Source organism: Castor canadensis, chromosome 3, assembly GCF_047511655.1.
Source record: "Castor canadensis chromosome 3, mCasCan1.hap1v2, whole genome shotgun sequence".
NCBI lineage: Eukaryota > Metazoa > Chordata > Mammalia > Rodentia > Castoridae > Castor > Castor canadensis.
The window spans coordinates 19,668,531-19,696,168 of record NC_133388.1 but is presented as its reverse complement, the minus strand read 5'-3'; the positions used below and the strand labels follow the sequence as shown (position 1 = coordinate 19,696,168).

Below are 27,638 nucleotides of genomic sequence, written 5' to 3'. Positions count from 1 at the left end.
ATTATAAATGGCTCAGAGAGAAGAAACACTGCTTATAAGGAGGTAAATGATAAGAGACAAAAAGAGGAGTTTTGTGCTTTCTACTTTGGTAAGCTTGAATAGACTGCTATCATGATTACAAAATGAAAGGCATAATGATACTGCATTGCCAAAGAACTTTTTGTTAAGTAATTTATTATATTATCTTAGGTAGCTCAACATATAGAAGCCAGATTTCTAGTTTTTATGTTTTCTATAATTTTTCTCACAAATTTAGAAAGAAATCCTGAAAGAAAATGAACCAGTGCTCTTAGTTCCAAATTCAAAATAAAATAATAAAAACAATAAAACTATAAGGAAAACTGTAGGGGAGAAGTTGGGGTACAGTTCATTTATAACATGAAAATAAAATTCCATTTGGAAGAATTACTTACTCTTCATTTCCTAGAATAGTGTGTATGAGTAAAAGTGGACTAGTATAACCTGAAACTCAAACAGACGTCTAACCTACCAAGCTCATTGTTACATAGTCTTTCAAATGAGCCTACCTGGCCTGTTGCCACATAGTCTTTCAAAGGATGGACAGCCAGACAGAGAATATCATCATCATGACCCAAGTAAAAGCGCTGCGTGTTCTGCTGCCGATTATAAATGATGCCTACTGCAGCCACATGGTACACAATCTCACCAATTCGAGTATAAAACAGATTGCTTCTGCAGTCATAACCTCTGTAACTAATATAGAAAAAATCATATATAATTATATACAGAGAAGTAGGGAACTTTTGGTCATTTAATTTCCAGTTTTAAAAGACATTGAAAAAGTAAAAGAAAATACTACTTTCTCAGACTCTATAAACTTTTATGAATTGCTCTGATTATAAATAGCTGAATATAAGTTATAATATTAAGTGAAAAAATCAGGGTATAGAAAAATATATTTGGTATACTACTATTTATACATGTTAAGTCTTCATACTATGAAACAAAATAGTTGCTTTTTTCTAAGTAAAAGATATACAAAAGAATAGGTATTTCTATTTGTTTGTACATACATTTTTACTTCTGAACCCAAATAACAGTAATTACCTGTGGTGGAGGGAAATGATGGCTGGGAAGGCAGAAGTAAGGGGCTGTTTTCAAACTGTACTGTTATGCATATGGTTGAACCATGAGGATATAATAAATATTCTAAAAATAAGTTTAAACAGAAATCTCAAAATATAACATTCATCCAGGAAAAAGTAGCCAAATCTTCTTAAAATGTCAATATAATTTCATTTAAGGAAACCCTCCTTTGTGCTTCAAAGAAACCCAATTCCTAAAACTCAACTGAATAGAAATACTGCTGAAAAGTTTTATCACTGGAAGGAAAATATTCTTAATAAATAAATCCTTTTTGCAAATTCTTGGAACATATTATCAGTCTGTTTAGGAAAATTAGTGCTGGGTAAGGGATAGAAAGAGTCATATTGGAAAACCTGTTGCTGCCAAGCTGAACTAACTAACATTTTACTGAAATTAAAACATGAAAGTCAAAATGCTCATGCAAAAAAGTCACACCATTCCAAATTAACACATTTATAGATGATTATCTCTTAGATTTTAAAGATAAGATATCCATTTCTACAAATATCGAGCTTTCATAAGACACATTTATTATTTTTATTTAATAAATGCTGTATAGTGGTTTACTGTGTACCACCACTAGCTTTACATTATTTACTAGTCATCAGAACTTTATGACTTAGGTCCTATTGTCTCTAACTTACAGATGGGGAAACGGGCACAGAGAGGCTAAGTGATTTGTCCCAAGTCACACAGCTTAGTGACTGTAAACACAAATTCACACACATAAATGAAAAACAGTTGTTTTATACCCATGAACAAAGTGTAATCGAATACTGTTTCCTGGAGCCTGCACTCTTCTTTTAGAAGTAGCACTGTTTTGTTTCTCTTTGCATTGTTCTTTAAGCTGAGGTAGATCTTCTTTGTAAACCTTTAAAATGTATATAAGTAGGAATAATCTTAGATTATATATCAACACAGGTGTTCATACACTCCTAACATAACTTTCAGACACTGTGGTTACTGTTAATCAGCTTTAGCAATTGTCTTTAATAAGAGGGCACTTTATACAATTTACTTCCTTGGAAAGAACAAACTAATTCACATTTCTGTGTAGGTACACTCTGAAAATTTTAGTTCTTCAGGAAATCTTTATACTTCATGAGACAATATTCCAAAAAGAATATAAGGGAGTCTACTGTGACAAAAATCCATAGGAATAGAATACAGGCCTATTTCAGTATGCCAAGTTTTTAAAATAAAGAACATTTTACATAAATTGTGTTTTAACACTCAACGGGAGTGGGCGGTGAAGGGTGAAACTGAAATGGTCCTACATTACTTGGGAAACTAAAGCCACAAAAATCAGCACTGGATAAGTAGCAGAGAGAAAGAGAAAGAAGCTGCTGGACTTTTCAGGGAAAAATCATGTGATAATAGAAAATTACCTGCCGACGGTAGGTGAGCTGTGTCTCTTGTTCAATCTCAGAATCCAGTTCTGGAACATCAGAAAGATCTGAATCTGATTCATCACTGTTAGACTCAGCCAAACTTTCTGTAATTAAAAAAAAAAGCTAATGTCATTTGTTCAAAGAAGATTCGTTTTCAAAACAGCAATGTAAAATTAAGAGCTGACTAAGTCAATTGACATGGAGACAAGCCATAAAACAATCAAATGAAATTACCTACTCAAGTGACACAGATGTCAGTAACTGTACTACAGATTATCTTCCTCTCCACTCACTACAAACTCAATAGCTTGTTTAAATGCCTTCACTGGCTCCCCAATGATTATTATATCAAATTTAAATGTCTGTGCAAATATAAGTGAATATAACCTATAATTAACATGAAAAATAGCTAAAAATTACTACACACGATAGATAAGCTGACATTAATTTTTTTTAAAAAGCAGATATGAAACCTAGATATGCATTTCCCAGAAGATACATTGTTTTGGTAATGGAACTGTTTCTTACTGTTTGATACCTTAAAATGTAACCAAAAGTACTTTGTATTCCATTCACTGTGAAGTCTGACTTCAAACCTATAGACCTAATATTTAATTGAAAATTTCTGCTAAAAATAAACTATATTGTTAACTTATGAAGCTAGACTATACTTCAATAGTAAAATTGTATTTTGGAGTTACTGAGGCATTGTTCGATGATTAAGTTGTTTAGGTGGTGCATACTACTCACCTTGGGGTGGTATGTGAAGAGCATCTTTTAGTTTTCTGTCAGGAATAAATTTCCACTGAAAGACAGAGTGATCTGCTCCACCAATAGAAATGACCCACTGATAATCATGTGACCATCTGACATTAGTTACATGAGCTGAATGGCCAATATATTTTCTAAACTTGGCCCCTAAAACAAAAATACGTCTTTAAATTGGTAAACAAAAATACCAATTAAACAATTCTTACACACAAACTGTTGCATATCTTTCCACTATCTTAATTATGATAAAGTGGAAAAAAATTTTGATTCAAAAATTGATTGTATGGGCAACTGAACTAAACAGAACTTTTTCAAAAGAAATTCAAATGGCCAAAAAACACATGAAAAAATGCTCACCATCTCTAGCCATAAACGAAATGCAAATTAAAACCACACTAAGATTCCACCTCACCCCTGTTAGAATAGCCATCATTAGCAACACCACTAACAACAGGTGTTGGCGAGGATGTGGGGAAAAAGGAACCCTCATACACTGCTGATGGGAATGCAAGCTAGTACAACCACTCTGGAAAAAAATTTGGAGACTTCTTAAAAATCTAAACATAGACCTGCCATATGATCCAGCAATCCCACTCTTGAGGATATACCCAAAGGAATGCAACACAGGTTACTCCAGAGGCACCTGCACACCCATGTTTATTGCAGCACTATTCACAGTAGCCAAGTTATGGAAACAACCAAGATGCCCCCCCACTACTGATGAGTGGATCAAGAAAATGTGGTACTTGTACACAATGGAATTTTACTCAGCCATGAAGAAAAATTAAATCTTATCATTTGCAAGTAAATGGATGGAACTGGAGAACATCATTCTGAGTGACGTCAGCCAGGCTCAGAAGAACAAAAATCATATGTTCTCCCTCATATGTGGACTTTAGATCTAGGGCAACTGCAGCAATTGCAGTTGGACTTGGATCACAAGAAAAGGGGAGAATACATAAGGGAGATATAGGAATAGGTAGAAAACCCAAAACATGAACGCGTTTGATGTCCCCACTCCAGAGGAACTAATACAGAAACCTTAAAACGACAGGTTATCACTAGCAGGGGATCAGGAACCAATGTAAAGATCAGTTAGAGTTGAATCAACATGGGTCGTAACACATGGGTACATGAGAGCAATAGCAGGAATCTTTCTGTACAGCTATCCTTAACTAGCAAAAATGCTTTGTCTTTCTTATTATGCTTATGTCTTTTCTTCAACAAAATCAGTCACAGGGCAGAACGGGACCTGCCTGGAACTGAAGAGGCGAGGGGAGGAAGAGTAGGGGAGCGGGGAGGAGTGGGGGAGGGAGGCAGGGTGGAGAAATGACCCAAACAATGTATGCACATGTGAATAAATGAACAAAAAAAATTGATTGAATGATCAAATGAACTGACACCAAGGGACACAAATATTTCCTCTACTGATTTCCCAAAGTAATTTGGTAGGAACCACAAAAACTGTGAAGTAGCTTGACATGGTGTACACATCTGAATCCCAGCTATTTGGGAAGCTATGGCAGAAAGATCGTAAGTTTAAGGTTAGCCTGTGCAGCTTAGGGAGATACGGGGTCAAAATTTAAATGGAGGTCGTGGGAAAAAACAAACAAAACAAACAAATAAGCAAACAAAAACCATACTCAGAGCAATAAAAGCTATTTATTTAAACAAAAACCAGTAACTGTGAGACATTATCTTAATGCTCTGAGAAAAGCCTGAGGATTAATTTTCTAATGTTAAGATAGTTGAATGTTTTCGCTTCAGGTCTTTGGTCTTAAGTAAAATTCATAGGACTAGTCTAATCTAACTTAACCCACACTATTCTACCTCAATCAGTCAAAGAACCTTTTAAAAACTTAAGTCACCAAGAAAATAACAAAATCCAGCAACATCTAAAAATGATTATACAACATAACCAAATGTGATTTTGCCAGAAATGCAAGCTTGGTTCAACATAAAAAAAAATCAACCAATATAATACATCAATCGATGTAATCAAAATCAAATACGTCCAGTTTTCCAATAATGTCCTTTATAGGAATTTCAATCTAGATATTCTGTAGAATATCCTTTAATTTGAGTTTGTCTGATATTTAGACTTGGGTAATGTGTTTTTGGCATAAGTAATGTATTCTTTTGGATAAATCATTTCAGGGGTTCAGTCAGTTCTGTCACTAGAAATGCTAAATTATATCATTTGGCTAAGGTGGTATACACCCAGTTTCACCCAATTGTAAAGGAATTGTTTAATTTTACAGCTAATTAAAAAAAACAAACAAACCATGAAGCTGGGTGCCAAGAGGCTCACGCCTATAATCCTAGCTACTCAGGTGGCAGAGATAAGGAGGAATGGGGTTTGAAGCCAGCTCAGGCAAATAGTTTGTGAGACCCTATCTTGAAAAAACCCATCAACAAAAAGGGCAGGTGGAGTGGATCAAGGTTTAGGCCCTGAGTTCAAGCCCCAGTACCACAAAAAAAACAGGAACTGTTTTTGTAATTTTAAGTTTTAGAATACATTCTCTCTATCCTGCTGCTGGTATGTGACAATATATAACTATCTCAGGTAAAGTACACTGGATACAATAATGCTTCACTTTATTTTGATATTGTTTTAAAAGTTTTATATTAAGAAGACCTATATATCAGGATGCCAAAGCCCCATGAATGAAAATCTGGAGAAAAATTTCATCTTCAGCATGAATTTAGAGGGATCACCATCTTAATCAAAGAATAAAAAAATGATAAAAACTAATCTAAAATTATATTTTACTGCTTTTTAATAGTAATGCTGCTATTCTAGGAATCTGTTTTTAATGTAACAATAGAAATCAATAATTATCAAGATGGGTTACTTGTCACAGTTCAGCCCTGCAAAGTCCTATTACGTAGGACTCAGTTCTGTCCCTCTTATATAGGAACGCATTATCTGTCAGTCAATAGGGCTTTGGCTACTACTTGCATTGATGGGGGCCTTAAGTATTCATTCCTGGGCATTAGAGGGTCTTAAAGGTAAAAGCAGAAATTCCAGCAAATGAAACTCCAACTTCTCATATGTATTAATTTTGTTATATCAGGACAAACTAAAGAGCATCTAAGCATCTACTCTAATTGACTACACCAGTGAGAGTTCCAAGAGAGGAATAAAGAATCCTGTAAGTCCCTTCCAAGCTTTTCAAAGACCAATCCCCCTATAAAAATCAATTCAGCTCAATTAGAAAGTTGTACAATTTGTGTAACCAGTTATTTCTTTTCCTTTCTTTTTTTTTTTTTTTTTTTGCAGTACTGGGGCTTGAATTCAGTCTTCACCTTGAGCCACTCCGCCAGCCTTTTTTTGTGATGGGTATTTTTCAAGATAGGGTCGTCTTATACTATTTGCCCAGTCTGGCTTCAATCCACAATCTTCCTGATCTCTGCCTCCTGAGTAGCTAGCTAGTACTATAGACGTGAGCCACTGGCGCCTGGCATAACCAGTTATTTCTAGACAAAAGGGACTATATTAAGAATTATTTACAGCCAGGTGCCAGTGGCTCATACCTGTAATCCTAGCTACTTGTAAGGCTGAAATCAGGAGGCTTGCGATTTGAGGCCAGCCCAGGCAAATAGTTCATAAGACCCTGTCTCCAAAAATAACCAGAGCAAAATGGACTGGAAGTGTGGCTTAAGCAGTAGAGCACTTGAAAGCCCTGAGTTCAAACCCCAGTCCCACCAGCAAAACAAAACAAAACTAAACAAAAAAAGAATTACGTGGGGAGAATTAAAGAACTATATATTAATAAATATATTAATACAGCAGATATATCCTTTTCCTAATTTTAAATTGGACTGATAGTAAAAGTTAATAATCTAAGTGAAATATAATTATTCTAGTAATATTGCTAAACTTTTAAGCATGTAAGTATGTAAAGATGTTAAGCATAAAATGTCCAAACACTTCTACTAATCCTGTAAATATGCAATAGTTACATCATATTTTTTCTTGCATTTACCTAAGCAGTTTCAAGTTGACCTACAAGTGACTTCAAATAACAGCCATCCTTACCATAAGATAAATTACTAATAAATATCCAACAAAAAGAAAAAGTTTATAATACAAAAATATTTATATTTCTTAAAAAGAAAATAGTAATTTATATTCTTAAAGCAATGACTCACCTTAAGACAAAAATAATTTCCTTACACTTTGGTAAAATAATCATACAGCAATTCAGATGACTAACACACATTTCATCTTATAAATTAAGAAAATTATAATACTGTCTTCTTTTTTGCAAAAGATAAACTGTCAATACATTCCACTCATTTGACCAGAAAACTCAGAAAATTAAGGTGTTTTTGTTTTGCTGAGGTCAGTATGTGAAATAATAAACAGAATCAATGTCTCGGGTGGTAAGATCATAATTCTTACTGAAGCTCTACATTCTTTCCTTTTTTTTTTTTTTTTGAGGCAAGCTCTCACTTTATAGCCACCATGTCTGACTCTAAAGATCCTGTTTTTGAACCAGGAAAGTATCTTGAAATCTGTCATGCCTGGTACCTCTCATGTCCTGGCTATCTGGTAGAACTCTAGAAACAGGGTCATTTAATTGCTAGAGATTTAATACTCTTTATTAACATACTTAGCTCTTAGAAGAAACTTTGATTTCCCTCAGCATTTTGAGCATTTTTAAAAAAATCTACAATGATCTAACCTTTTCTCTAGTTCCTGTTCCCCTTTTCCTATTGGCCTCAGTTGCTTTTAAGGTTAGATCAAAAAGAATTAACCTAGAAGGTAACACCCACGCACAGGAAATCAATGTGAGTCAATGCTCTGTATAGCTATCCTTATCTCAACCAGCAAAAACCCTTGTTCCTTCCTATTATTGCTTATACTCTCTCTACAACAAAATTAGAAATAAGGGCAAAATAGTTTCTGCTGGGTATTGAGGGGTGGGAGGGAGAGGGAGGGGGCGGAGTGGGTGGTAAGGGAGGGGGTGGGGGCAGGGGGGTGAAATGACCCGAGCCTTGTATGCACATATGAATAATAAAAGAAAAAAAAATCTACAATGAGGATTATTTTATGCCCTGCTTTATTTTATTTTAGTTTTCTAGGAAGCCCAGAATCAAATTTAATGTTTGGCCTCTGCCATTTTCTTCAACTGGTTTTAATTTGGTACTTCTGTTTATATTTACTCTTGTACTGATTCTGTTTATATAATTAATTTAGTATTCATGGACTTGCTATTATAAACTGATATAAATACCTTATGAAACAAGGCATGGAATAAATGAATGACCACTAAAATGGCATTTCATTTATAAAAACCCAGGTCTATGAACAGAATGGTTAGTTTAGCATCACCATTTCAGAAGAGAAGTAAAGAAGTGATATGGAAAAGTAAAATATATACAAAGTAACCAATAATAAAGCCCTCTATTTTTAACATGCTACTGAAAATAAACAAATGCCAAAACAATATACGCTAAGATTCTAACCAAAACACACTTATGAAGATCAACCAAAAAAATCAATGGATTCCAAACTTTATGTTTGTACAAAAGACTATTTCCTTAGCATTCCCTAGGGAAAAGACCTAAGAAAAGTATCTCCCAAAAGACTTAAGTTCAGCAAGTTAGATGACTGTAGGTAATAAGCCATAAGAAAAGTACAAACCATCACTGCAGTTTGACTACATGAAGCAATTCAGGAAGTGGGGAGGAAAATATTTCATTAAAAAGAAAGTCCCAGTTCATTCACTATAATATATGAATTCAAAAATAAGTTTCTAATAAAAATTTCATGACCAAAAATAATATGACAGAGGTTTGAATTAACAAAGTAAAATCCTTTACAAATCAGTACAAATTTTTAAAAACATGAAATCTTATCTATCTAGTCTAATTTTCTGAAAGAACATAAAAGTCAGGCTGGCAGAGTAGCTCAAGTGATAGCAAGTGTAAGGCCCTGAGTTCAAACCCAGCACCACAAAAAAAAAAAAAAGGAACATAAAAGTCTTTTGTAAAAGAGAAGTTACTTAAACTATTGACAAAGAAAAAGGTACCTTTTCTTAAACATGGATATCGGAATAATTTTACAACTCCACAGTCATCAGCTGTAACTAAAACTTGGCCAATATAATTTCCATCTACCGAATTTATGTCATTGATATCTGAATACTTGGGCCAAATTCCGTTTACTTCAAGGCCTGAAACACATGTCCAGGAAGCCCAATGAACACCTTTTATTTCTTCTTTACTTGTTACTTCTTTTCCTCCTAAAAATAAACCAGAGTCTTCAGTTAAGAAGTTATTTCCTTTAATTTTTATTACATAAAAATATGCTGAAAACATTGTAATATCAAATTTTAAATAATTTCTCACCTCAGAGAACACATGAATAGGTAGGTAAGTTTGGGTAAAGAGAAAACAAAACTGCAAGAATTTTTTTAAAAGTCACTAATATAATTATACTGATTCAGAGGCAAAGATCTGAATGTTTATCATCTTAGTAGTTTCACCCATGTGGAATTTAAAACTGTACTTTATTAGAAGCACAATACAGATTAGTCATGATAGGGTAAATTATAATTAAAGGTAAAAGTGACGAGAAGGCGTAAACCAGGAATTAAAGAAGAAACTGAAGATATATAATTGAGGGAAAAAAAGACCAAAATAGAAGGATACGTGGAGAACAAAATGAATCTGCATTAGGTAAGGAGACTTTAGAACTCAATCTTCATTACACATAGATTATTAATGAAAGCTTTTGGGGAGATGCATTAATTTAGTTATGGGATTAGTCTTACTAAGTAAGTTTTTAGAAAACAGTGACTAATTCACTAAGCATATTAAAGTACAAAGACAACATATATACACACATGATATAAATATATGTATTATGTATATATGTTTATATGTATAGTGTGTACGTATATAAATATATATATATATATATATATAGTTATATATATATATATATATATATATATATATATATAGTTTGTGTGTGTGACAGGGATTTGAACTCAGGACTTTGAGGCACCAGCACCTGAGCCACACCTCCAGTCCGTTTTGCTCTGGTTATTTTGGAGATGGGATCTCTCAAAACTATTTGTCCAGGCTGGCCTTGAACCTCGACCCTCCTGATCACAGTCTCCCAAATAGCTAGGATTACAAGCATGAGCCACCAGCACCCAGCAAGAAGCAATATTTAATGATTGATTTTATTCTCCTTTTTAAATCTTTGATAAGAACTCTTCTTCAAATTTAGTTTGTTAGCTATACTATTAATGTTTGCAAAGTTTATCTGAAGCAACCACAAAAAACTAAATAATTTATGATTATGCTTGTAGCAATTACACTTACTCAGTTCCACCCACTAATGACATTTTTACTCTCTAATATACAGTGGGGCTTTCCATACACTACTCACATGGTATGGAATTTAATATAATGTAAGTCTGTCTTAGATTCTCCAAGGAAAGGAATTTTAATGAAGAAAGAAAGGATTTAGAATGGTGGTTTCCAGGAGTTGGGAGAGATGGTGAGATGTTGGTTAAAGGGTACAAATCTCACTAAGAAAGATGAATTCTGAATAGCCAATGTTGACTAGCATTAATAACACTGTATTGCCATATGGTATACTTGAAATTTGCTAACAGAGAATTTAAATGTTTGTACCTGCCAAGCATGGTGGTACACTTGGGAGGCAAAGGCAGGTAGACCGAGTTCTAGGCCAGCCTGGGATACATAGCGAGACCCTATCTCAAAAAAAAAAAAAAAAAAGTTTACACCACACACACAAAAGTAGTAACTATGTGCGATGATGGATTGGTTAATTATCTTAACTGTGGAAATCATTTCACAATGTATAAATGCATGGATAATGAAAGCATCATACCTAAATATATATAACCATTATATGCCAATTATACCTCAATAATCTTGGGTAGAGGGGGAAGAACTTCAAAAGGATTACAATATAATGGAAAAGACCACAATACCTGAAATACCAGCTCAGATTATCTTTGATTTCCTATAATCAAATGTAGCTTACATTTTGCTTCAAATAAACTTTAAAAATATTGTATAGGCACTAAAACTCTATAAACTATATGCGATTTTATAGAAAACTTTACCTGGCATCCTATAAAAAAGCCGTTTCCCATGTCCATCATTAGTCTGTAAATATCTACTATCTGAGGACCAGTCCAGATGAGTAATGAAACTAAGTGATCCAACGCATTCGCCAACTTTTTTATAACGCTGAGCAACTCCATATATATCAACCAAGCTGTCATTGCAGCCAACAGCAAGGTAAGTTCCATCTGGTGAATATTTTAACTCATGAATTGCTTCCTTCCTATCTTTAATATGTACAACTTCTGTCATATCTCTGTTAAAAAAATGAGACCATATGACCAAATATCACAACAGAATTGTTTTAAAATGTGTCTAAAATAGCTATGAGGCTGCATCAAGTACTTATAAACTATAAAATAAATGTAAACAAGTAATATTAGTTATATTTCTGCTGAACAGAAATACATTGTGACAATATATGCCAGAAGAAAAGAAAACAAACTGGGTGGGAGTAGAATTCAGTGGTAAAATGCTTGCCTAGCATTTGTGAGACCCTGGGTTTAATCCTCATCACTGCCAAAAAAATAAAAAAGTAAAGAAAAAAGACTGAATTTCAGTTTATTAATTATTTTTAAGTACTTCAGAGATCACTACTAAATTTCTGGAATCAGAAAATAAAGGAAACAAAGTCAGAGATTTCTATGATAAAAATTCTTTGCAAATGAAAAATTTTTTGCCAGACACAGTGGCTCATGCCTGTAATTCCAAGTACCCAGGAGGTAGAGATCAGAAGGATAAAGGTTTAACATCAGCCTGGAGAAAAAGTTAGGGAGACCCCATTTCAATCAATAAACTAGGTGTGGTGGGGCACACCTGTGATCCCAGCTACACAAGAGGCATAGATAAAAGGACTATAGTCTGAGGCATACCACAGGCAAAAATCTAAGATCCTCTCTGAAAAATAACCAAAGTGAAAGAGGGCTGGGGGTGTGGCTCAACAAGGTACAGCACCTGTCTAGCAAGTGGGAGGCCCTGAGTGCAAGCTTTAGTACTGTCCCCACCCCCCAAATTCTTAATGATAAACACTATAATTTTCAAATAATTTTTAAAATGAGCCAAATGTACAAAATTACATTCAATATACAATGGAAATATGAAAGAACATATTATTTCAGCAATATGTTTGAATGTGTATCTTTACATAGCTTATTTCAACTTCTCTGACCTTTTTTTTTTTTTTTGAGACAGGGTCTCAGCCTGGCTTTGAACTATGTAACCCAGGCTGGCCTCAGTCTCCCCAGTGCTGGGATTACAGTCATGCGCCACCACACCAGGCTTGACCTTTTCTTTACAGAACACAAATTCTTCCCTTAGGGACCATACCAACCAGTGAAGTAAAGCTGCTTTTCAAGGATACCTTATAAATGATTTTCCAAAATAACACAAGTATTTGTAACAACTATAAAAATGGATAAACAGTTTAACACTACTAAGTTTCCAAAGTGGAACTGGCAGGTGGATAGAAATAAGGGATGCAGGGCAAGAAGGGTTACATAACAGGAAGTGAGAAATCCTAGTTCTAAGCAATGCCAGGGACTCTTTTCCACATAAATTTTGTAACTTGTCAGAAATACTCCAAGTATATGATTTCAGAAACAGAACTGTATTTCACAGTTTAAGTTTCTAAATGGACAATTTACAGTAATTAAACTCAAATTCCTTTCAATAACACTTAATACTTAGTTTGCCCTAGCATTAGTGATTCAAACTTGACCTTACCTTGTGTGAGAGATGGATATAAAATAATTATGATCAAATGTAGTAACTGCTCCAAAGAAATGTGTGAAACTATAAGAAATACTGAAAGAAGAGTTAAGGCTAAAGACAGGAAGGAACCAAGGAAGAGTGAAATTTGAGCATAAAACCTGAATAGTTAGTCAACACTACGAGAAAGAAAGTTATTCAGGAAGAAGATACAGCATGAGCCAAGGCACAGAAGCACCCAAGTGTATGGCACACTTGAAGAACAGTGAATAATATAATGTGGATGTAAATGAGCAAAGCAGAAAACAATGAGGTTCAAGAGATAAACTAAGAAATCCGTGAAGGATCTCTCATCTTGCCAAGGAATTTGGATTTTTACCATGGTGTTAATTATATAAAGAGATGAAAATCAGGTTCCTCAGCTGCAAAAAATGGACCAAAACAAATGAAGCAAAAACAGAATACTAGCAATTCACCAAAAGTTCATTTCTCCATCTTCCTAGATTGTATTTCACAGGCTCCTTTGTAGTTAGTATAGCCAAGTGCCTCACCAAAGAAGTGTGAGGGGAAATAATGTGAGCCATTTCCATGCCATGCTTTTTTAAGAAGCAGCCATATCCCCTCCAAACTTCTTTGCACTTCCTGCTGGCTAGACGTAGGTATCTGTGATGACAATCCTTGGGTTTGATAATCTACAACAAAATGAAAGGAGCCTGGGCCTTTGAGTTCCCTGGAAAAGGAAAGCCACTCGTTGCCTTCAGACTGCTACCTGAGCAAGAATTAATCTTTAGTTGTATGTGAGCCACTGGGTAGCTGGAGACATATTAATAATTGCTAGTAATTACCCTAACCAATGTAGCATTAGAAATAAAAATAAAAAAGAATCCCAAGATAAATGAAAACTGTAATATTTAAAGCTTTTGTACTTAAAAAATTTGTTGGTCAACATCACTTTCGTCTTAAGAGCCTATAACTCACAAGGTCTTCTTGCTAAGTATAGACTCATATAGTTACCTTTCCCAGTGACGCCTTCCCTTAAGTTACAATTAAATCTGTGCATCTTATTTCTCTTTATCTACTCATCCATCCATCTATATCTACATGGAGCAATATTTTTCGTTTTTGAGATAGGGTCTCACTATGTTTGGGCTGGCCTCAACCTCGCCCAGGTTATGCTTGAACTCTAGAGCCTCCTTCTTCTGCTTCTGGAGTGCCTTAAATATTTAACGTACTATTTGGTAACTTTTAATTCTTATGCTTCCTTTATTAAAGATATTATGATCTTCACAAACCTTTATTAAAATGCTTCTGGAAAATTCTTCAGAATTGTTTTGTTTTGTTTTACAGTATTCTTATTTTGGAGACTTAACTGCTCCTCTAAGTCCTCAGTTTTCCATCACCACACCCCTTACCTACCAACATACAGTATAAAATAATAGTGATAAAGAGATTCTCATTGGTTGACTAGGTTTTAGTATATTGTTACTACGACAACATTATGAATGCTGACTACTCTCCCTTATAAAGAAGATTCTCTGACAAATGTAAGGAAAGAAGACTATTAAATGAAAACTCATTAATTAAAAAATTCTGGATGAAAAATATTCTGGATGAAGCTTGTGGGAAACTGAAGAATTATTATTTTAACAGAGAATTTCAGTTTGGAAATGTTTAGGAAAAATCTAGTATGAGTGCATGAGAACAGATCCCCAAGGAGCAATGAGACTTAAGAAAGAGGCAGACAGACCTAGAATTGCAGCTTAGAATGCAATTCTTTGGAGGACTTGCTGACAGAAGCAAGGTCCTGGGCAGTGCAAAAACCAAGTGTATCCCTGCAATCTGGAGAGGGACATGTATATTGGTTAGGACAAAATGACTTCAAGAAACCACAGGTGGAGGTGCATACCTGTAATCCCAACAAATAGTGGGAGGACTGTGGTTCAAGGGCAACCTGGGCAAAAAGTTAGCAAGACCCTAACTCAATCAATAAGCTGGGCATGATGGCATAGGTCTGAGTAGGTAGATCGTGCTCAGAGGCTATCCCCTGGTAAAATACATGAGACCCTACTGAAAAAGTAACTAGTGCAAAAAAAAAAAAAAAAAGGGCTCAAGTGGTACAGCACTTGCCTAGCAAACACAAGGCCCAAGTTCAAACCTCAGTACCACCAAAAAGAAAACAAAAAAAAAAAGTGACTTCATCCACACCAGAAATGTACCTGATTTATCTTGAGCTAATATCAGAGTCAGGCACAGTCTTAGTGCCGCAGTCTAGTAGTAAAGCTCCATATGCTATTTATAGTATGCTAGGAAACTATTCAGGAAAAACCAACTAGGGTTACTCTAGGGCAATCATGGCAGTTCTGACTCAGGATGGCTGCTGTCATATCAAGTTGAATCCATATAGAAAGATGAAAAGTTATGGAGATAGATGGTGGTGACAGTAGCAAAACAATGTGTACTTAAAGCCACTGAACTGCACACTTAAGACTGGTTGAAAATAAATTTTACATTATGTACATTTTGCTACAATAAAAATTAGTTAAAAGAAAAATAGTATATTTCATTGTAAAAATCTATTGAGAAAGAGGAGTCGGAATTTACAGGAGCTCAGGGCATAAGAGAAAATGATGTACCTGAAGAAGTAAGTTTTGGATGGATGGAAGAGACTGAAGTATGAAGAAAACAGACTGGAGAGATAGGCATTGCATATCAGCTTAAGGATTATGAAGTTTGTCCTAAGGACAGTAAAGCCTTTCTCGAAGTTTGCAAAAAGGAAGGATGAAAACAAATGTTTTAAAAGGAATCACTGGGATGCTGGGGTGGCTCAAGTGGTACAGCATCTGTCTAGTAAGGGTGAGGCCCTGAGTTCATGTCCCAGTACCTTAAAATAAATAAATAAATAAATAAATGGGAAAAAACCCAATTAAAAAGAATCACTATCACTGTCCAGTGGAAACAAGATCTTGTGGGAAGCAAAACAAAAGGTAAAGAGGCCAGCTAAAAGCCTATTCCACCATCCAAGTTAGGTGAGAACAAAAGCCTACACAAGAATACAATGGTGAGACTGGAAAAGAGAGATTAATTTCCTGAATAAGGGAGGCAAAGAGAGAAATGAATTAATGGTTCTGGATTGGGCAACTGGGTAGATCATTGAGCTACAGAAGAGAGATTTCATAAATATTTATGCTTGTGAACACAGCTACATAGAACGCACATTGAATTCATCTACTTGTAACCCAACATACAATGTTAACCACTTTAACAATTCTTCAAACTTTTCTCATTACCCAAATAAAAAGACGAGATGGTGACATTTCTTTCAAAGTGTAAAGACTCAAATAACAATGACAACAACAAAAAACCCATTTGCCCGTATTTCATAGCCTCAATGTTGTTCAATGGCAGGGGATCATTACTGAAAATCGATTCTACTAAGAATCATGACCCAAATTTATAGCTCAACATTTTAACCAAATCAACTAAACATTCTTAACCTCTCAAACCAAAGCTTTTACCAAAGCTTTTGAGTTTAATTTTCTGACAAAGCTATTTTCATAAATACATACTACATGTAACAAAAGTAATATCTGAAACATAGATATTAATAGGAAGAGGGAAAGAAAAGGATAAATAGGTGAATACAATGAACATTACATATTCTACCACATTAAACAGAAATTTATTACTTCTACCCTAATACCATACCTTACTCTAAGTACAGTGAATGATCCATCCTTCATCCCAAGGGCAAGATGGATTCCATCTACATTTATAGCTGCACAACGGATTGGTTCTTCCATATTGCACCTTGCTATTAATGCATGATCTACTAGGCTCCAAATCCTGTGACATTTAATTTAAAAAAGAATAGTTAACCAGTGTATACTATTCAAAATGATACTCTATGAGTATATTTTGGTTAAAATAATCTTATTTTAAGATAAATTTAGTTATTTTAATTGTCTGCTTTGTGACAAGGAATTTCTACCTATGAATATTGTTCATGGTTAAAATGAAAGAAGTTAATAGAATTTTTTGTTTTTAAAACAATACAATGATGTTAATTCCATCTAATCATTTATTTTAGGTAGATGATCTCTATCATGACCAAAGGAGAGATATCTATCTATATATACCCTTACATTTTACATATAATTATTTCAATTTAAATGTAACATAAAAATATTCATATTCAGTTTCTGTTCCAGACAATACTAGAAATCAACAAAAATATAACTAGAAAAGACTCATTGTTTGAAAAGAATTAAGTATAATCAAAATAACCTAAAAGACAAAGATAAAAACATTAATGAAAATTAGTTATCATTTAAAAATAAGTTACAAGGAAGTATCTTCACATCAAAACTTTTAGAAGATAGCTGAAATAGTATTTAAGAGAGAGCATTTAAGAACTTTAACTGCATAAATTATAAAACAAAAACTATAATGTAATAAATAAGCATCTACTCCAGGAAACTAGAAAAAGAACTTCAAAACCAGGTAGATTTTTTTTTTTGGGGGGGGGGGACGTGGGGGTGGTACTAGGGGTTTGAACTCAGGGCCTCACACTTGGTAGGCAGGTAGGTACTCTACCACTTGAGCTACTCCCACAGCTCTTTCTGCTTTGGTTATTTTTGAGATAACCAAAATGCCTGGGCTGGAATGGACCACAATACTCCTTTCTCTGCTTCCCTGTGTAGCTGGGATGACAGGTACACACCACCATACCCAGCTACTGTTTGAGATGGGACCTCGAAAAGATTTTCCCCAGGCATACCTCGAATCTCACACATGCACACCTTTTGGTTCTTGCTTTTGTTCTCCCCTTATTTTTAAGTTGTTATTAGTAGGTTAGACAGACTTCTAGACTAGCTATCGTCCCAGGTTTGTCCAAACCAAGAATGAATTCATTTCTTTCCTCACAATAGTCTCTTTCTCTATGTGTTAATGAGACTCTCAATGTGGGGGGTGGCTGAATCTGATTTGTTGGGACCCCCAGAGTCAAGTCCTTCATCAAGGTCCCTAGTAACAGTAAAGCTTTATTGTGATTTTTTTTTTTTAAATCTCAAGCCAAAACTGAATTTCAGAAGGGCTATTCTCAAGCATATTATTAATACTGAAAAACTTGGGAAATAAGCTTTTTATGCATACTTGGTACTGTCTCTTAATAAAGGCAACATAAAATTAGACAATAATATAGCACTTCTAGGTGAAGCTTAAAGTAAAATCTCTATTACCATACAAATTACTACAAATTTTTTTTGGCACTCAGTCTGTAGTTCTGGCAACATATGTTGGACTACTGTCATTTGGTGGGCCCCAAGTCATGTCTTTCTGTACTCTGTGCCCAAAAGAAAGCCATGAACAAACCTAAAGTTTTCCCAAGGGAATAATGCCCTGAGGGTAAAAGTGGCTTTGGCCCATATGCTCCTAAATTACCATTTTGTTTTATAAATTGGCTGGATAGTCCTTATTCTCTTGCCAGTACTTTGGAGCTTTCAGGATGATTTACATTTTAATCAGCATTTTCAATTGTTTTCATTGGGAGGGTTCTATAAGGCATTTTTAGCAAAGCAGATGCTAAAAGGCAGCCTCCACAGCAAGATTCCTTATAGACACAGAGCTATGACATCTCCCATCCCCATAAAATAGCTTTGCATGATGACAGTAAATGGCATTGCTGATTAGCATACTGTAAAAATACATTAATAATTACATGGAAATATTCAGCTGGATCTCTATTTCACTCCTCATAGTAAAGAAAACTTTATAGAGATTAGTAGTTAAACATTAAAAAAAAATCACTACTGTACTGGAAGAATATACAGATTGAACATCCCTAGTCCAAAAATTTTATATCTGAAATGTTCCAGAATCCAACTTTTTAAGCACCAATACACCTATGATGGATCATAGTCAAAATGCAGTTGCTGTAAAAAATACTGTATAAAATAACTTCAGGCTACGTGTATAACATGTACATGAAACATAAATTAATTTTGTGTTTAGACATGAGTTCCAACCCCAAAATCTCATTATGTTAAACATTTTAAAAAAACACAAAATAAAAAAAGAGACAGTTGTCTGTGATACTAAAATTCCACAAAGGGCAAGATTATGAAAAATAATCAGAGAAGTCTCACTGGGAAAATGACAATTAAAAAAAGGTTGAGAAACACTGATCTAGACAATAACTGCCAATGGCTACTAATATAAAAAAAGGAGACAGCCATTCTCACACTATCAAACAGAGGAGAGGTACTCATCACTACCTAGGAAAGAACCTCGGTAAAAGGGAAGAAGCTGTAGAATCAAAGAGAATTAAGAGACATATCTATGGTTGTATGATGTGAACCTTATTTGTATCCTAATATTTTATTATATTAAAGGACTGTTGAATAATAATAGTATTGTGAGTATTGTAAACTGAACCATTTACAGATAAAATGGAGAAAAAAGATAAATGACAAACTGTAAAAAACTCAACTCATACCAATAAATAGTTCTTGAAGTTTAAAATAACACTATAGTCACTTGGAACATTTGCTAAATTGCTGAATTTCTGACTGTAAGCCTAAGAAATGGCTTTTTGCTAGTTTTCTGATAGGGTCTCAAGCTTTTCTGCCCAAACCAAGCTCGGACTGCAATCTTCCTACCTATGTCTCCCAAGTAGCTGGTATTACAGGCCTGTACCACTATGCTCAGCTTGTTCTTTTGAGATAGGATCTCGCTAACTATTTTTGCCTGGGTTGGCCTTAAACTGCTATTCTATTTCGGACTCCCAGGTAGCTAGAATTACAAGGATGAGCCACTGCATCCATGTTAAAATCTTTTTTTTTTTTTGATGGTAGTGGGTTTGAACTCAAGGCCTCATGTTTGCTAGGCAGGCACTGTACAACATGAGCCAATCTTTTTAATTGTTAATTCATTAATTTTTAAGTACCTATTAAGTTCATTTGGTATACTATATGATATAAAATTTAAATCTAAGTATTTTTTAAAGTTTTCTGTAAGTATATCTAAGGAAAACTTTTAGCCTATGCAATTACTTTATAGTTTTCTTACCTGACTGAACGATCATCACTTCCAGTCACGGCCAAAGGTTTAGTAGGATGAATAGCCAGTGCCCAAAGTTCACCTTCACAATGCCCTTGCATAATTAGGAAAGGTTTGTTTCTTTCATGTACCACAATTTCAAAAATTTCACTGTCTTGTGTTCCAACTAAAATGTGGTCACCTCGCCAACAAACACTCCTCACAGACAAACCTAGTAAAAAGTGTATTTAGATCAATATCATGTTTAATATCAATATTATGCCAGTCTTCTTAATTGAAAATTAATTTTTGTACCTTTTATATACTCTGGATGTTTGAGAGAACAAATAAGCAAGTCCTTGATCCACACTTTAGTTCCTTCAATTGTCCATATTGTTTTCTATATGGAATGATATTCCTTTTTTTATGTACCGAATTTCTACTCACCCATCAAGACATACACTGTTATCCTTTCTACCTTGTTAGACAATTCCAGTATCTGACTACTTCTTTAGCCAAAGTCTTAAAGCACTTAAGGTTTGTACCATTCAATAACTCAGAAAATACCTAGATAGAATTCTACTTTTCTTTTGTAACAATCTTTTCACTTGCTAGGTTTCATTTTGTCAATCTACCTCATAAACAGACTGAATAAGAGAAAATTTTATGTTTACTTTTCTGCATACTCCACAATTCCTTTTGCAATCTTAGGAAAACTTTTTCCCAGTTTTTTCTTCTGTACAATACAGCCAATATAAAAAGGCTGCATACATCACAATATTCTTGTGCAAAAAAACATCAAATTATTTTGTAAGCTTCAAAATATAACCATGTTCAGGAAAACTAATGAAAATAGAGTAAAAGTTAACATTCAAAGGATTTTATGCACTGGTCATTCTTCTAAATGTTTCACATATTAACTCACTAACACTATGAGATATTATTCTTACTATCCTCAATTTACAGATGAGGCTAAATAACAACCTTAAAGTCACAAGTGACTAAAATATGATTTAAACACAGGCCTACCTAACTTTTAACCTTAGTCTTGTAATACAATGTCACATTAGCAACTAATATGTTAAGTTTTATAGCAAAAGATCCTATTTTATCACATTAATTTTTTAAGTACTCAAAGGAAAAAAAATCTCCCATTTGCTCACAAATTTTGATGAAGGAAAAGTAAATAATTTCTGATGAGGAAAAAGCACATTTAAACCATTCTTTGCAAAAGTTTGCCAATCTCCAGCATACTTTATTTACAACATTTTACTTGATAAGCAGTTATACTTAGCATTCTAATAGAAAAATATTTTCAAACCCCAAGATTACCAAAGTAAGTGCCTATCACATTTCTCATTGGTTTCACTGTAATAACCATTAAACAAAAGAATCTGTCATAATAATGAACCCAAGCTCTATAAGCAATTTCAATTAAATAAATACAGTGTGAAGAAGTAAGTGAAAGTCTTGTTTATATTTATAAAACATATATGTTTACTGAAAAAGACAATGCTTAGTTTATTTAGAGTTTGCCTGGTAATAGGGCATTTGTTTTATTACCTTTGTATCCCTGGTCTGTTTCCCTAAGATCAATCACAGTAATTGGTTTAAAAGTTAAATCCCAAAGACGGATACAGCCATCCCTGCCACCAGTAGCAAAGCCTTCTTCACAAGCATTCATGCTAAAAATTCCTGCCTAGATGAAGAAACAAAATAATTTAACAATACAAGATTCTTAAGAACATCTATGGTATAAAAGCAGAAACCCATTTAGTAATGTTTTTGTATGACATATAGTAATAAACAAGTATATCAGAAAACACAAAGGAGACTCTAGAAATATATCCATTAGCAACCTAGTATGTAATTAGATGGTATTAATGATATGAACATTAACACAAAAGAAAATAAAGTTAAATCTTATGCTTTTATTATACAAATGAATTATAAAGGACAAAATTCTAAACGTAAAAGAAAAATATTAGAAACAATCAGAACAACACTTTAAGTGACTTTGAGCTATAAGACCTTTCTATGCATGGTAGATCACCCACAAATCACAAAGGAGATTAAAAATTCTTTTCATATGAGGAAAAATATCATAAACAAAGACAAACAGATTAGGGAAATACTTTCAATGTGTATGAGTCAAAAGGTAAATATTCCTAATATCCAAGTGAATAAAGAAAAGAAAAAATGAGGAATAGAAGTGTAACTCCGTGGTGGCATGCTTGCCTACTAGGGAAAAGGCACTGGGTTTGACCCCCCAGCACCACCAAAAAAGAAAAACAACAACAAAAGCTGCTGGGAAAACTGGTTAGCAGTCTGCAAAAAACTGAAACTAGATCCATGTTTATCACCCTATACCAATATTAACTCAAAATGGATCAAGGATCTTAATATCAGACCCCAAACTCTAAAGTTGGTACAGGAAAGAGTAGGAAATACTCTGGAATTAATAGGTATAGGCAAGGACTTTCTCAATGGAACCCCAGCAACCCAGCAACTAAGAGATAGCACAGATAAATGGGACTTCATAAAACTAAAAAGCTTCTGCTCAACAAAAGAAATGGTCTCTAAACTGAAGAAACCACCCACAGAGTGGGAGTCCTTTACCAGACAAAGGACTGATAACCAGAATATACAGGGAACTCAAAGAACTAAATTCTCCCAAACTTAATGAACCAATAAAGAAAAGGGCAAGTGGAGCTAAACAGAACTTTCTCAAAAGAAGAAATTCAAATGGCCAAAAAACACATGAAAAAAGGCTCACCATCTCTGGCCATAAAGGAAATGCAAATTAAAACCACACTAAGATTCCACCTCACCACTGTTAGAATAGCCATCATTTGCAACACCACTAACCAACAGATGTTGGTGAGGATGTGGGGAAAAAAGGAACCCTCTTACACTGCTGGTGGGAATGTAAACTAGTACAACCACTCTGGAAAAAAATTTGGAGGCTTCTTAAAAATCTAAACATAGATCTACCATATGATCCAGCAATATCACTCTTGGGGATATACCCAAAAGAATGTGACTCAGGTTACTCCAGAGGCACCTGCACACCCATGTTTATTGCAGCCCTATTTGCAATAGCCAAGTTATGGAAACAGCCAAGATGCCCCACTATCAATGAATGGATTAAGAAAATGTGGTATTTATACACAATGGAATTTTATGTAGCCATGAAAAAGAATGAAATCTTATCATTCGCAAGTAAATGGATGGAACTGGAGGACATCATTCTGAGGGAGGTTAGCCTGTCCCAAAAGACCAAAAACTGTATGTTCTCCCTCATATGCGGATATTAGATCAAGGGTAAACACAACAAGGGGATTGGACTTTGATCACATGATAAAGCGAGAGCACACAAGGGAGGTATGAGGATAGGTAAGACACCCAAAAAACTAGGTAGCATTTGTTGCCCTCAATGCAGAGAAACTAATGCAGATACTTTAAAGTGACAGAGGCCAATAGGAGAAGGGGACCAGGACCTAGAGAAAAGGTTAGTTCGAGAAGAATTAACTTAGAAGGTAACACACATGCACAGGAAATCAATGCGAGTCAACTCCCTGTATAGCTATCCTTATCTCAACTAGCAAAAACCCTTGTTCCTTCCTATTATTGCTTATACTCTCTCTTCAACAAAATTAGAGATAAGGGCAAAATAGTTTCTGCCTGGTAGCGAGGGGGTAGTGGGGGAGAGGGAAAGGGTGGGGTAGGTAAGGGAGGGCACGGGTGGAAGGTTGGAGAAATGACCCAAACATTGTATGCACATATGAATAAAAGAAAAAAAAAAGAAAAACAATTCATCAATCAAACAAGCAAACAAAAAGAGCAAATGATTAAGAAAAGACAATCAATAGTAAAGGTTAAGTGGTCAAATACATGAAATTTCACAAATAAATAAAAAACAAAATTCAAACAAGAAGTTACCATTTTTTCATCCAGAAGATAAGCAAAAATTTACAAGACTGGTCACATTCTGTGCTGATGAATACTAAAAGGAAACCAGTATTTTTTATATACTAATGGAATGGAAATTGCCAAATTTTTTGTGGAAAAAAAGTCTGGTATTTTTGGTCTTCAGGCATTTTGCTTAGAGCAAGTCTTTTATAAGTGTTTCTTAATGTATTCAAGAATATTCTATTGAAGATTTTACTGCTAACAACAAGGCAGCTCTGTGTTATTTACCTCCCTTCACTTTGTAAGAAGGGACCCAATGCTAAAAAGCTCAAATTAAAAAAACACTGTTTTAGTAACAGATTTTTCTGATTTGGTAACTTATTTATATGGAAATTGCATGACAAAAATTTAATGAATGTTATTTTTTCTCTAGACATGATACCAATTACCCACTGATAAGTTACTCTTAAGAGTACCAACTTTATTTCACTGAAGTTAATCTAGAATATTTTAAGGTTGAAGTCAACAAGCTTTTCTTCAACACTAAGAAAGATACAACTACAGCAATGGTTGTAACAAGATGCTAATTATACTAATTTACTAAATATCTACAAGTCTAAGTACATAATGTTTCTTAATTGAAATCTTAGAAGCAAACAAATTAATTCAGTTTTTTTAACGGTATTTTTGAAGAAACTGATTAGAAAGAGCACACTATATTATACACTATCTAAGAAGGTTAAGTAGCTAATATTTAAAAATGTTTAAAATAATTATACTCACAGTATGGGCTCCTTGTATTGTTCGTATAAGATTGATTCCTTTCCAAACATATATATCCCCACTGAGTGCACCAGAATACGTTAATTCATCTCTAGCACAAGCTAGGCACAATATTGTCTGAAGGTCACCGGTTTTACCAAATACACCTCGTTTTGGGGTCAGAGCATTTCCACACAAACTCCAGAACTAAAGGGTAGAGAGTATAACCAAATCACCAAAGAATGCTTATAAAATAAAACATTTCCAATACTTCAATGCTATTTTAGAGCAGCAGACTAGAAATTACCTAAGTAATCGCCTTATGATACAATAGCATTTAATGTTCATATCCTCATCCTAATGCTGTCAAAAGCTGTATTATAGCAGATAAGTCACTGGTTTCAATCCTTATTTGTAAGAATAAGGAAGCTGAACTAGACTATTTTTAAAATATGCTATGTTTAAAAAAAAAAAAGTCTACAGGAACCATAGGTTAAAATGTTGGAAATGAATTTGGTGGTGTACTTCAAGTAGAAAAAAAAGAAGCTGAGAATGAGTTAGCAACAAAAATGAAGACAAAGCATCATACACTAACAGAAAAAGAACCAAATCAAATATTCAATCTCCAATAGAAACAATAAAAATGGGGGAGTAGAGACCTTATGCAGCTCTCATTGGTATTTTCAAAGCTAAACAATTTGCTTGTTAAGCTTAAAAATAAGACAATACTCATTTGAAATGACTTGCTCAACCTTAGGAGAAAAAGAGTCATACATGAATCTTCATGACCAGAATTTTTGTTCTATTATGTGTATTCCAATAAATTTTTGTAGTTTGAAGAAAAAATTTTAATAGGGCAGGGCAGAGATAAATCACTAAATAGTTCTGTATAAAGAAATTAAGCTCAGAGAATAAATTCAGCTTTATAATAAGCAAATTACCACTTAAAATAGCATAACTTTTAATATTATATACTTGTATTTTAAAGCCTGAAGCCTAAAGAAGTAAATACTATAATACCTATCCATTCAAATCCCAATATAAATCTATTATTTTCTTTTAGATCAGTGATTCCCAACCTTGGCTTCACATTAGAATTACAAGGGAAATTATAAAATTTCCTGGGCCCTCAACTGAGGTAAATTTAGACAGAATCTTTGACAAATTAAGTCAAGGTTTCCAAATCCTTTTGATGCCCAGAAGGAGTTAAGAATAATTGTTCTAGAATCTAGACCAGTACTGCCTGACAATTCTGTGACCATGAACACTCTCTTCACATATACACACACACACACATATGCACGCTCCAGAACAGTAGCCAATACACATGTGGCTCTTGAGCATTTCAAATGTGGATGTGAGTATAACTGAAGACATTAATTTTAAATTTCATTAAAATTTAATTTATATTTAAGTGGCTACATGTGACTAGTGGCTATTGTACTGGACAGTGTGATTTTAGGTCATCTCTGGAACCATGGTAAGTTTCCTCACATGTATTGTCAGCAAAAAAGAACAATACTATTCACTGCCTCTACCAAAAGAAAGGTAATGTGGCTCATAATAAAGATATAGTTTAGCTTAAGAAAATGAATTTAAAAAACATCATTTATTTATAATAGAAAACAGCAATAAGATCTCTTTATTTGTAATTTGCCAATCATTTATTAAGCATTTAATATATATATATCAAGTACTATATCAAATATTTTATTCATCAGAAATAAACATGACAAAAATCTCTATTTTTGCAGTGCTTAAAATGATGTGTCTAAAGCCTAGCAAAGAGCTATTAAAATGGGCTATTGAATGTGTTGAAAAATCAGATTTAATACTACCCATCTATCAAATCATACCAGAATGTCAAAACCAGAATTGCAGAGCAATTGAAGATGCACTGGAAGCTGGATGAGGTGTGTCATGCCTATAATCCCAGCTACTCTAGAGGTGGAGATCAAGGCCTGCCAGGGCAAAATGTCAGGGAGACCTCAGCTCAACAAAAAAGCTGGTGGTGGTATGTGCTATGAGGGAAACTTAAGCAGGAAGATCATGGTCCAGGCTATACTGCAAAAAAATGTGAGACCTTACCTGGAAAAATAACTAAAACAAAAAGGGCTAGGGGTTTGGGTCAAGTGGTAAAGCACCTCCCTACCATGCCTGAGGCTCTAAGTTCAAACTCTAGTAACAAAAAAAAAAAGCCTTACTGGAGAAAATGTGGATGGAGATGAACATATCATAAGAACAAATGCTGGAATGCAGATCCTTACTAGGAATTAACTGTTATCAGGAACAGGTTATGTGGGACAGTGGAAGAAAAATGGGTATTTACCATTTATACCAGTGATTTAAAAGTAACCCCAGACATAATAATGAATATCATTCACTGACCTTAATGAGCTTAAAACATGAACAATAATAAAATAAAACAAAGCTTGCATAAGCAAAGTCAACAGTGGCTAAAGTCAAATAGGAGAGCAACTGTAGAAAGAAGAAAAGATGATGATTTCAGAAAGTAAACCTATGCTGAGCACTATGACAAACATTTGAACATAAGTTGCCTTTTTAATCATCAACTCTTTGAGGATGGTAAGAGCAGTCATAGCTTCAAGATGTTTAAAAAAAAAAAAAGCTCCAAGAGGTAAAATAATTCATCCAGTGGCAGAGCTCTATACACTTTGTTTCTCTCTCTCTTTTTTTTTTTTGGTGGGACTGGGATTTGAACTCAGGGCTTCATGCTTGCAAAGTTGAGCCACCACAGCCCTCCAGTCCATTTTGCTCAGGCTGACCTTGAACCTTGATTCTCCTGATCTCTCAGTCTCCCAAGCAGCCAAGATG

The 27,638-nt window shown here is 34.3% G+C and overlaps 1 protein-coding gene across 14 annotated transcripts in view; it reads right to left on the bottom strand.

The window, feature by feature from the left end:
• Nucleotides 1-27,638, bottom strand: part of Eml5 (EMAP like 5) — a 165,784-nt gene that overhangs the window by 106,437 nt on the left and 31,709 nt on the right. For all 14 annotated transcript variants that reach the window (XR_012446066.1, XR_012446065.1, XR_012446068.1 and 11 more), the window contains 10 exons: nucleotides 24,825-25,010; nucleotides 21,693-21,828; nucleotides 20,160-20,361; nucleotides 16,800-16,937; nucleotides 11,387-11,643; nucleotides 9,311-9,523; nucleotides 3,249-3,416; nucleotides 2,496-2,602; nucleotides 1,860-1,978; nucleotides 528-714 (listed from right to left, as the gene is read on the bottom strand). Coding sequence is in view for 10 of the 14 variants with exons in the window: in XM_074067361.1 (XP_073923462.1) it covers nucleotides 528-714; nucleotides 1,860-1,978; nucleotides 2,496-2,602; nucleotides 3,249-3,416; nucleotides 9,311-9,523; nucleotides 11,387-11,643; nucleotides 16,800-16,937; nucleotides 20,160-20,361; nucleotides 21,693-21,828; nucleotides 24,825-25,010 (1,713 nt within the window). In the remaining 4 variants the exon portion in view is untranslated. The remainder of the gene's footprint in view (nucleotides 1-527; nucleotides 715-1,859; nucleotides 1,979-2,495; nucleotides 2,603-3,248; nucleotides 3,417-9,310; nucleotides 9,524-11,386; nucleotides 11,644-16,799; nucleotides 16,938-20,159; nucleotides 20,362-21,692; nucleotides 21,829-24,824; nucleotides 25,011-27,638) is intronic.